At 34.9% G+C, this 12097-nt stretch overlaps 1 protein-coding gene across 2 annotated transcripts; it reads right to left on the reverse strand.

The window, feature by feature from the left end:
- Positions 1-733: 733 nt before the first annotated feature.
- LOC109237957 (hippocampus abundant transcript 1 protein-like) lies at positions 734-4669 on the reverse strand. Of its 2 annotated transcripts, XM_019404354.1 has the most exons (11): positions 4402-4669; positions 4170-4281; positions 3917-4029; positions 3082-3204; positions 2764-2972; positions 2006-2081; positions 1829-1915; positions 1580-1660; positions 1213-1245; positions 1070-1123; positions 734-933 (listed from the first exon to the last, which is right to left on the reverse strand). In XM_019404354.1, exons 1-11 carry the CDS (start codon positions 4567-4569, stop codon positions 883-885), a joined length of 1107 nt encoding a protein of 368 aa, XP_019259899.1. In that variant the 5' UTR covers positions 4570-4669; the 3' UTR covers positions 734-882. The 2 variants fall into 2 exon arrangements, with proteins under 2 accessions (XP_019259899.1, XP_019259898.1); XM_019404353.1 differs by having other exon boundaries at positions 734-1123.
- Positions 4670-12097: the final 7428 nt, after the last annotated feature.

Consider the following 12097-nt stretch of genomic DNA (forward strand, 5'->3'; position numbering starts at 1 on the left):
TCACATTCACATCATGAATGGACCATAATCATCTATATGTGCTTTACAAAATCTTATGTCAAATCGATGACAAATATTTTTCACAGAATGAAAGATTATTTTGAGAATCCTTATTGTTCTCATTACCACAAATGATGACGATTATAATTTCGTCTATTGCCACGTCCATATCCATTGATACATTCATAGTAATAATTTTGTCTTCTTTCAGACTTATCACATACTGCTATCACATTCTCTTAAGGGAATGAGAATGGAGCAAATTCAATGGGACGGGTTTTCAATTCTTTGCCCACAATCATACATGAATTTGATCATGGCGAGGCATAAAAATTTTACCACTTCAGGTGGTTATAATTTCTTACAAACTCCATTAGAGTTATAATCAAACTTTGTTGTCTTTGCTTGTATTTAAAATCAAAGTATAGAATAAAAGAGAAAAATACGGTAAAATACTTACCTTAAATCCAAAATTTAATCATGAAGGAAGTTAATGGAATAATTGACAATCATTATGCTCAATCCCAAAGCTTCTACTCAATTGGTTAGAGTCTCGTGCTGATAACGTGTTATGAAATAATAAAAGAAGAAGAACAATATTGCAGAGAAAGAGAGAGAGGAAATTCTTATTGAATTTTTGGGATGAATTACAATGGAATAGAACCCTCTATTTATAAGGAGATGGTGACTTAGCCACCAAGTAATAAACCCTAGAATCTCTCTAAATATGGACATTCACCATAAATAGGATTCTATTTATAACAAAGATACTTTTCATAGTTTAATTAGATCCTAATATTGTAATCTTAGCTTGTACAAAAGTATAAATCAAGGTCAATTGTATACCACAGTGATGTATATAGCTAATGAAAGGTATTTATGCTAAATTACCTGTTCGTTTGGCCCAACTTGTTTTGAAACAATGCTTTGTAGCTAAATTGAATAAAGCATTTAGATAAATATTACAACCATGATAATCAATCAAACAAAGTACAAAAAAAAATAAAAATAAAAATAAAAAATTGAAAAGTAGTCCATTATTTTTCGGAGAAAACAAGAGACAACTTACAGCTGGTTTTGCTAGGAAGAGAAACATAGGAAACAAAGCAACTACATAAGGAACCTGAAATTTTTGACAAATGTAAAAAATAAAGATCTTGAATTGGAAACTATGCTGAGACCTCAATAGTAAATTTCAAAGCTGTATCTTACCCAGGCTGCCCATGAAATGCTATCTATTAGCATCTGCAGAATAATCAGAAAACCCCAATCACTAATACATACAAACAAAAAGGTTTAAGCAAATATCAAACAATTAATTAAAACTGCTCAATTCCAAACTAGTTATCAACATAAATCCTTTATATGTGTTCCATTCTATGAAGATACATTTCGAAATGAATTTAAGTTTTGTACACTGACAGTATAAAAATTTACATTTTTTATGATTTAATATGTCACTTCATAGCTCGCTTTCTATTCAAGGTTACCAACTAATGTTGAATATATATATATATATAAAACTATAAGAGACCATACACACACGCGCGCACGCGGAGAGAGAGAGAGAGAGGCATACATTGGTAAAACCAGCTATGAGCGCCAAGGATAGTATCGTCTCTTCTCGTATTATAGGAGCCAACTTAGGGACTAAGATCAACTGGTCCAAAAAATTGAAAAGGAATTAATGACAAAATTATTGTAAGCACAAATATTACATGAAATTAACTTGATCTACCGGACGAAATCGCCCCAGACCCCACACGTGGGATACTGGATTGTTATTGTTGTTGTTGTTGTACTGGACGAAATAAATTTGAACATGTACCTGAGAAAATGTTGCTCCACCGTAGCAAATCAACATTAGAATAGCAAAATTGTCTTTGTTGTAATGAAAGCGAGCCCTTAAGAAGTACTACAAAATAATCAAAAAAAATAAACAAATAAATGTTAGTTGTGAGGTTTACTAATTCTCTATGCAATTGACACTTAAGAGAGCTAGTACCATAAATGGAGTTTGTATTCCACCCTCACCAATACCATATAAGAATGCAATACTTGTTGCCAATGAAAATGTGGTGCTGCCAAAACAGGATAAAAGAACAATGAGAAAATTTGATCAAAATGAAACACTCGGTTAAGTAGTGGCCATGCTTATTTCATTTCTTTCTTAAACTTATAATGCATACACTTCGATTTTATTTTGTTTAACCCAATCGACCCTATTTGAAGGAAAGCCTTGGCATAACTGGTAAAATTGTTGCTATGCGACCATGAGGTCACAGGTTCAAGCCGTGGAAACAGCCTCTTGTAGAAATGTAGGGTAAGGTGCGTACAACAGATCCTTGTGATTCGGCCCTTCCCTAAACCCCGCGCACAACGAGAGCTTAGTGCACAGGACTGCCCTAATCAACCCTATCGGTCTTAGCTAAGTTGGAATAGAAATGCAGTTAGTGATAGAATTTTGTAAAAATAGCACGGTATAGCCAGTTTTCGCACTGGTCAATCAAAAAGAGCCAGCGTTTACCAAGTCAATGAAAAATAGCCACTATTTTGCTGCAACAGAGACCGGTCCAACATAATATACGGGAGTTCAGTGCACCTGTGTAAGAACTCCAGCATATTATGCGGGACCGCTATACTTTGTTGACTCTCGCATAATATACGGGAGAGTGGAACACCCGTGCGTATCACGTTGTATTATTTTACCTACCAAATGTTAGAAGATAGACTAGAAAGTTGTAGGTAATGTCATCATCTTACCTACTCTTGAGCAACCTAATAATATGGTAAAACGACGGAATATTTTTAGGACTCAACGTTCTCTCTGAGGAATCATCGCCTCCCGACTCATCAGCATTATTGGTTAATATGGGTTGATTGAGAGCATCGTCGTTCTTATTAATACGAGTTGTCTCCTTTAGAAATATTGTCATGTATACTGCCGCGGCCGTTGAAGAAATAGATGACACCTTCATTAATACCAACAATTATTTAACAAATTATAACAGAAACTAAGAGCATTATACAGTTAATTAGTCACAAAATAGAAATAAGAAGATGATAAAGAGAGATGTAAACCAGAAATATTTGAGCTGTGGAGAGGAAACGAACAGCAAATGTAGCGCATAAATATGCAGCAGAGCCAACACCTGCCACAATTCCAATAGCAGAAGCACGCTTCTCTTCTGATATGTAATCTGCCTAATTTAACAAATACGAATTCAAAATTTAGAGTCTATAAATATCGAGTTAATATAAAGTCAACAACAGCAACAACAACCCAGTGAAATTCCATTAGTGGAGTCTGGGGAGGGTGTATAGGGTCAAATTCGACCTGTTACGTCCCTACGTCGGCAGGGACGACCAACGAGTGAGCATTAAACGAAGCAGAGGTACGGCCTAGGGATGGTGGAAGGAACGGCACCGTCAGTCTCGTCGTCCCTTCAAAGGGATACGACCAACCTCTGTATTATTTTATTATTTCAATGAGGGTCTCCTATTATATAAAGGAGATCCTAATGTTGTAAAGAGGGGGATTCATTATTATTAGACAAGTCTCAAATTCTCTCTATCTCTCTCTATCTCTAGAAAGTTATTCTCTCTTTCTCTTTATTATCCGATCTATTAGAATCGATAAAGAACATAATATACATCTCTAGGTCTCATTATCTTCGATTACGATTTATCCTTGATTTATTTTGATTGTTTTCACTTGTAAAGTATTCGACAACTTTTGAGTCAAACAGAGGGTAGTATGTACGCAGACCTTTACCCCTACCCCGAGGGGTAGAGAAACTGTTTCCGATAAGACCCTCGGCTCAGAAAACGAAAGGAGACAATATATTAGTACCATCAATAAAAACCTTAGAAAGAAATAACAATGGATTAGGCTAAAATTCAAATGAAATAATACCGCATAAGCAATGGGTAGGCACTGAATGCCAGTATAGCTGAGCATGCCAGTCACGGTCCTTACGACATAGTAGGCATAGAAATAGTTTGTAGTCCTCCTATATGCCATTATTACTTAAACATATCGAATAAATTAGTCATAATTCTGCGACAATTGATATAGAAGAACAGTTTTATTGATATTTTTAGAAAGAATTTTATCGAAAATATGAGAAAAAATATACTCAGTCGCATGCGAAAAAGACAAATTTTACCAGATGGAAGAATGGAGGCAGTCACAGGGACAATGAGCAGAGCTTTTCTTCCATGTACATCAGATAAGTTTCCAATCAGTGGCATCATCAACATTGATCCAAGTCCCATAATCTAAATGAATTGATCATCAACAAATGATTAGTGACAGGCAAATCCGTATTTTTCTCTATAATGAAAAATAGAAGAATTGGTGTGAGTCTATTATTTCTGATGGAGCTGGTAGCTACTTACAGCCTGCTGTAAACCAGAAAGATAAATGGCAAGAGAGCATTTGTCTTGAGAAGGGCAAAGTGCGTCCATAGTGATATCAGTCATTGCTGGATTCACCACATTTAATGCAAAATTTGAGAGAAATACTGTCACAAACAGATGTTTCAAACTGCTAATCTTACTATCCATTTTCTCTGTTTTCTCTACTTTTGAGCTACACTATAAATTGAATAGATAGTTGTTGTAGGTTTGAATAAACATGTAGTTACTTACCTATCAATTTATGATCTATTACTTATTCATTTCTTGAATATCTTTCTTTTGTCTATCTATATGTATGAAGAGTTGACAATTTATTGATCGAAAATAAAATAATTAAGTCTTACTAATTAATGATTGGTGTAAAAGAGAACGGCGAGTGATTAATGTTTTGTTCACACTATCGTTCTGTTTTTCATAGCTACGGGCCTTAATTACTAGTTATTGTTATTACATGTCATCAATTTTCTGCTTTTTATGATGCTGTTACTATTTCTATGTTTTCTGTTGATGGTACTGATATATGATTTCTTCTCGTTTTTTTTTTACTTCTTGAGCCGAGGATCTGTCAAAAACAACCTCTCTGCCCCATCGGGGTAGAGGTAAGATCCGGTACACACTACTTTTTTTACACCCCACTTATGGGATTTTACAGGTCGTCGTTGTTGTTGTAAAAGAGAACGGATTAAGAGTCCTTTAAAGGGCAAAGCCCAATCCAAATCATGATTAAAAATAGTATTTTTATTTTATATTATTTTGTGAAGTACCAACCTCCAACAAACAGGGGTTTTAAAGGGTTCTATCATACATGGACCAATTAGGTCATGCTCTCCACTATGAGAAAACACTCTAAACTACCTATCATTAAGTTTGACTAGAATAATTGAGTAATGATGCAGGTCTACTAGTTTGGTAACTTAGGTATTCAGCTCTTTTTTCTTTCTAATTTTTCTTTAGGTTGTTAGAATTGTTTAAAAATATTGTTGCATCCTTATGAGATCCTTCGATACGTAAATAACTTTTTGGAGTATCCGACATAAGACCAGAGCAACATAGGTTTTTTTAAGAATATTTTACCTCCTATAGCTCCTATAGCAAAGGTATACGCCTTATTTATTATAAACTAAAATTATTTTAAAATATTATTTTCTATATTTACCTTTTATATTTTATAGCAAAATAAGTATTTATGGTATATACTACCATTGAAGCATAAAATAAGGCATTAAATACGCTATTTATGTTTTTCCTCTCTCTTAGACAGCTGGACAAACCTATTTTTAAGGTGATTGCTATTATTGTATTCATGAATACATGGGGTGAATATATGTGCATACAGCTGGACTGTCCTAATTTTAGGCATTTTTTTATTGCTGTATTCATGAATACAACAACGCAAATACATGTGAATATATGCGCGTACAGCTGGACTGCCCTAATTTTAGGCGCTTTTTGTTGTTGTATTCATGAATACATGGCGCGAATACATGTGAATACATGTGCGTACAGCTGGACTTGCCTGATTTTATGTGCTTTTTACTGTTGTATTCATCAATACAACAGCATGAATACATGTGAAAATATGCGCGTACAGATGGACTGTCATGATTTTAGGCACTTTTTGCTATTGTATTCATGAATGCATGGCGCGAATACATGTGAATATATCTGCGTACAGCTGGACTACCCTGATTTTTAGGCATTTTTTGATGTTATATTCATAAATACAACAACGCGAATACAGTGAATACATTATCGTAACAACTGAATAGTAGCTATAGAAAGTAATTATGTATATGGTAGTTATAGAAAGTTAATAGACACTAAACAATAGTGGTTTCTGAAAATTCCTCTTTCTTTTATCATTTATAATTAGTTGCAAAAGGAGTTCCTTTCGAGTCCTATTAGTAGCCATTTGGACATAAAAACTGAGAAATTTGAAAAAGAAAAAAAAACTTTTAAAGTTAAGTTAAAAGATATATATTTAAAAATTAAAATTGTATTCTATAGGCATTCTACTTTAAAAGAATATTTCAGTTTTGTGAGAGAAAAATATCGTTTACTTCAAAAAAAAATATCACTTTCTCGAATTGGAAACTCATCCTCAAATTTTTCATCTTCAAAAATTCAGTTATCTATATAACCAAACACTGATTTGAAAATATTTTTTAGAAAAAAGGTAGCTGCATTATTATACTATCCCAATAACTTTAACGTACACTTTTCTCAATTAATGTTCAAACATGTCTAAAATGTAGTCGCCGACCTAGAAATGGTGACTTCGATTCAAACCATTTTAATAGAGCGCATCATTTCCTTAGAATTTTGTTGCTTGATACACGTAGAAAGACAACGCCAAAAAAAAATCCATCTTTCTGAATTTGTGTAAGCATACGTGTAACAAATGATGACGAGAAATAGAAATTCACTATCCTTCAGTTATTTCATCAACTCGTGCTCCATTCAGTGATTTGCTTAATTTCCATGACTTATGTGGCCACTGGCCAGTAGCTGATAATGAGAAAAGTTAATATCAAGAAAGTCGTCTGGAATTTACAAATCACTACGGATCATAATCCTTGATCAGATCCAGCAGAAAAAGACAAAATGTTCTTTAAAAAAAATAGAAATGTCCGTTTTCTCTCCGTATTGCCTTCTCTTGGACTTGGATTTTTGGGCTTTTTCAAATTGGATTTTGGGATTTTTACCTTCCTATACCACATATGAAACCTTATTACCCTCAATGTTTAAGGTTTGAGTTAATTACATTTCAGTATACCAAATTACCATTTATATACCATAATTCAAAATTGACATGCAAAAAGCCTATGATTCTATTGAATGGGTGTTTCTTGAACAAGTTCTACATGCACTAAACTTCCCAGATATGTTTGTGAAATGGATAATGGGGTGTTTAACTACCGTGTTTATTCAGTCATCATAAATGGTAAACCAAGTGCTCCATTCTGTGCTAAAAGGGGACTAAGACAAGGTGACCCTCTATCACCTTTCTTGTTTGTGATTGCCATGGAGTACTTAAGCAGATCTCTCAAGACTTTGGAAAGGAATCCAGACTTCAATTATCATCCTAGATGTGCTAAAATGAACATAATACAGTTGGAATTTGCAGATGATTTATTGTTGTTTTGTAGAGGGGATGTAATGTCTGCTCAGCTTTTATACAAACAATTTCAACAATTCTCTATGGCATCTGGACTAATTGCAAACCAAGGAAAAAGTGTTGTATACTTTGGTGGAGTACCAGAACAAATACAAGGACAAATTCTAAAGGAGCTAGGCTTTTCTGCAGGAACTCTACCTTTCAGATACTTGGGGGTACCACTGAGTTCAAAGAGATTAACAATTGGGCAATGCCAGCCACTTATGGAAAGGATGGTAGGAAGAATAACCTCACGGACAGCAAAAATGCTCTCATATGCAGGAAGATTGTAGCTGATTAGAAGTGTTCTCACAGCTATTCAACAATTCTGGACACAAATATTCATACTGCCAAAGAAAGTGATGGGAAAAACTGAACAGATTTGTAGAAGATTCTTGTGGAATGGGAATAATGAATGTTCCAACAAGGCCTTAATAGCATGGGATAAAATCTGTTTGCCAAAAACAGCAGGGGGGCTCAACATAACAGATATATGCATTTGGAACAAAGCTGTTATACTTAAACACTACTGGAATTTATGCAAGAAGAAGGACAGGTTGTGGGTTCAATGGGTGCACAGCTATTACATAAAAGGAGCACAAGTATGGGACAGTAAGACTACACAGGCTTCATGGCTAATACAGAAGATTCTTAAAGCTAAACAGTATTTGGAGGAAGTAGGGGTAACAAATGAGGAGTTCCTGGAAGAAGACAAATACTTAATAAAGCAAATGTACAACAAGCTGAGAGAAGAACACCCCAAAGTGCAATGGAGGAAACTGATATGTAATAATCAGGGATGCCCAAAATGGATTTTCATATTGTATCTTCCATTATATGACAGGCTTTACACGAAGATGAGACTGAAAAAGTGGAACATGGGATATGATACGACATGCACATTATGTGACAATGAGGAAGAAGACATCCAGCACTTGTTTTTTAAGTGTCCAGTTACTTCTCAAGTCTGGCAAAAGCTATTGGATTGGCAAGGAGTCCAAAGGCAAGCTATGGGATGGAAGGAAGAAGTGGAATGGGCTGGGAACAATGCTTCTGGAAACAGTGCAGAAATCTATCGTATGGCCCTAGCAGGTAGTGTGTATTACATATGGCTAGCGAGGAACAACAAAATATTCCAACAGAAAATGAGGCCAGCAGCAATGATGGTAAAGCAGATCATTCAAGAGATACATTGCAAGGGAAGAAGGAGCAAGAAGCTGATACCAATGCTGAAGCAGCTAGATCACTATCCTAGTTTAGAGGAGTAGAGGATATAGCACCATGTAAAGGCTGCTAATAGTATGGTTAGATGATACGGTAGTATAATGAAGTTTGGGGCATCTGTCCAACTTCATGACTTGTTTGAAATGCTGTGTAAATATTTACTTGGTAATAAAATCTTATAATTACCACACAAAAAAAAATTAAGGGTGCATTTATATTAGGCATAATTATAGGACCGTATCTTCCCACTCCCCCCTCCCCCCACGTTTCTGTTTTGAGTTCCACCATTGACCCCAATGAAAAAGCTTTGAAGCTTTGAATTCAAATTTGAGTTTTCAAAAATCATTATTTGTTTTGATTGGGTGTTGTTGTAAATAATTCGGAATATGTTTAGGAGTTTATATCTCAACTTTGAGGGGTTTTGGTGAAGATTTAGACTTGGTTTTGGCTGAATTTCAGATTGAAACTCGAAGAAGAAGAAGAATATTTCTAGAATTTGTAGATAATTTGTAGAAAAATTAGAAAAATTGTAGATAAATTGTAGACTGTTTTTTGCAGAAGATTTTGTAGAAGCTTTAGTCGTTTTGTGAAAACAGAAAACAATGCATCTACAATCAGAATACAAATAATCTACAAGATATCTACAAACTGGATACATTGAATTTTAATATCCCAATTCCCATTTCAATTGTAGCATAATTGGCATTTTCGACATAATTGTAGAAGATTTGTAGAAGTTTTAGTCTTCCCAATCTGCAATTTATCTACAATTTTTGGAAATATGTCTTCTTCTTCTTCTTCTTCTTCGAGTTTCAATCTGAAATTCAGTCAAAACCAAGTCTAATCTTCACCAAAACCCCTCAAAATTGAGATATAAACTCCAAACCATATTCCCGATTATTTTTAACAACACCCAATCCAAACAAATAATGATTTTTGAAAACCCAAATTTGAATACAAAGCTTTCAAGCTTTTTAATGGCTATCAATGGTGTAAAATATATGGAAGAACAGATGAAGATGAAGATGAAGAACAGAAATCTCCTTTCTGTTTCAAAATTACGCAGCTTCCAGATCTCGTTTCCGTTTCAAATTTTGAATTTAATGTAGAATAAATCAATCTCAGATTTTGTGGCTGATTTTTCGCGCGCTAAAAATGGCAGATTCAGCCTAAATAACGAATGGTATATAAATTGTAGGTAAACTGTGGACTAGGCGGGTAATATACATAATATGCACATATTTGGTAATAAGGTTTCATATATGATATAGTTAGGAAAAAATTCCTCTCTTTTGGACCAATGCCAGTGGCATCTTGAGCTATTAGTATATACTGCATACTTATTGAATATTATACTAAATGATTCATAATGACCCAAATCTGTATTTTTTCTATAAATGATAGAAGAATTTGTGTGAATTGATTTTACATTGAAGAAAAAATCGAAACAATGGTATCTCCAATAATAGTTCCTCTGGAATATAAAATATATCTATTCTAACCATCCCCATAGTGTATAAGATAGATGTATGCATTTCGATAGGGTCGTATCCTATGGTTACGATTCTATCATATATTTCTTTTTATTCCGTCGAAAATTAATTTTACGGTATAGACGCCTATGACCTCTCCCTCTATGCCTTGCGGTAATGACTCCTCTGTCATTATGACCTTTACTATAATGATATTATCCATAGATCAAATAATTATTTCATGGATTACATTTCACTTGATTGTGGTTGCATTGTGTGTGCTCGGCATAGAAGTTTTGTATAAATATATTGCCATGCTATTAAATATTTTTATTTAAGATCTTTTTTTTCTTAAATAGTGGAATAGAATAACTCGATTGAAGCGTAATCATAATTGGGACCTAGTTTTTTTTTACTCAAGTATTTAGCGTTCGAAAATCTCTTACCTAACTAATTCATGATCCATGTCGTGTAAAACATAGTATGATGATGTTAGTGTCACAGACCTCTGGTTGTTGATGAATAAACCGTATCGTTCCAACACACCCTACGGCGGTGTGTCCTAATTTATGAAAGCCAAATTTTTGTTGCTTTAGAGAATTATATTTGCTATCCACAAGAATGACTCATATGGACACAGTTGAAACTTCTCGATCTGTTAAAGTAATGGATTTGTACTCTGTTTAACTCAAAAATACGAGTAACAATTAAACTTGATTTGTGATTTTAAAGATATGTGATTTAGTTCAATACCAATTAATAATCAAGAAGTATAACGTATATATGAAAGAAATGAGTAAATCAAACCAGTGTTACTAGACAGTATCGACCTCGAGCCAAAGTGACCTCGAGATGGATCAAAAACAATAAAGCAAGAATAATAAAGCTTAAAGGACAATTCTGATGAACAATGAACGAAAAAGTAAGAGAGTATATTCTTTGCTAATGATTAGATAATCTTTTCAAATGATTTGGGTCCCCTTTATATAATAGGGGAACCCTATATAAGGTACATTTCTATTTACAGTAAAGAATCTTATTGGGACAGCTGTCTAACCACCTAGTATGGATTAGTACAAGTCTATTTCGGGATTTACGTTGTGATCTTGGGGACGTAGCAAGAATCTCACTCATTTTGTTACATATCCGTAACGGCATTATCTCGGGGTTAAGCACACTCAAGCTTCGATACTCATCCCGCACTTCGATCCTCGAGCCTTACCCTCTGTCATTCGAGCTCGAGTCTGGTCCAACGAGCTCGAACTCGATCTTGCCCGAACTCGGGCTCAAAGCAACCCCTCGAGCCCGGGAAATCGGGCGCAACTGATTTCGACCGTATACAGATAGTCCCCGCATTTCTTAGAATAAAATGATAAGAAACGTTCTAAACATCGATTTCCGGAGTCTCGGGTGATGACATCATCTCCGTGACGTAGGCGCTCGAAGTGACCGAAAACATCACGTCGACACACTTCCCCAAAAAATTAAATGCGTGCCAGTAATGGTCGGCTACTAGCGCCGCCGAACCGTCGCCGCTTCATCTATAAATACGGATCCTTCATTGTATTAAGAACTTTTACCCTTCCACTGAAATTTTTCCGTTCTCCTCTTCTCTTCATCTCTCTAATCTCACCTCCTGCTTCCACCGCCCATTAAGTGCCAGAAAAAGCCAAACTCCATAAAACACCACATTTCGCTACCTGTTACATCTTTTTATCTTTAAAACCATGGCCAAAACTTCTAAGACAGTTCCCCAAAAGGAGAAAGCATCTTCTTCTTCTTCCCGGGCAGCCAAGCTAGTGGCGCCGGCCATTAACGAGAT

Source organism: Nicotiana attenuata, unplaced genomic scaffold, assembly GCF_001879085.1.
Source record: "Nicotiana attenuata strain UT unplaced genomic scaffold, NIATTr2, whole genome shotgun sequence".
NCBI lineage: Eukaryota > Viridiplantae > Streptophyta > Magnoliopsida > Solanales > Solanaceae > Nicotiana > Nicotiana attenuata.

Excerpts from the sequence above, each read along its gene's own strand:
- LOC109237957 (XM_019404353.1), bottom strand. The coding sequence starts at position 4,569 with ATGGATAGTAAGATTAGCAGTTTGAAACATCTGTTTGTGACAGTATTT. Across the intron at positions 3,205-3,916 it reads GCCTACCCATTGCTTATGCG|GCAGATTACATATCAGAAGA; the intron begins GTATTATTTCAT and ends TTGTTAAATTAG. Across the intron at positions 1,661-1,828 it reads GTGGAGCAACATTTTCTCAG|TTGATCTTAGTCCCTAAGTT; the intron begins GTACATGTTCAA and ends TTTTTGGACCAG.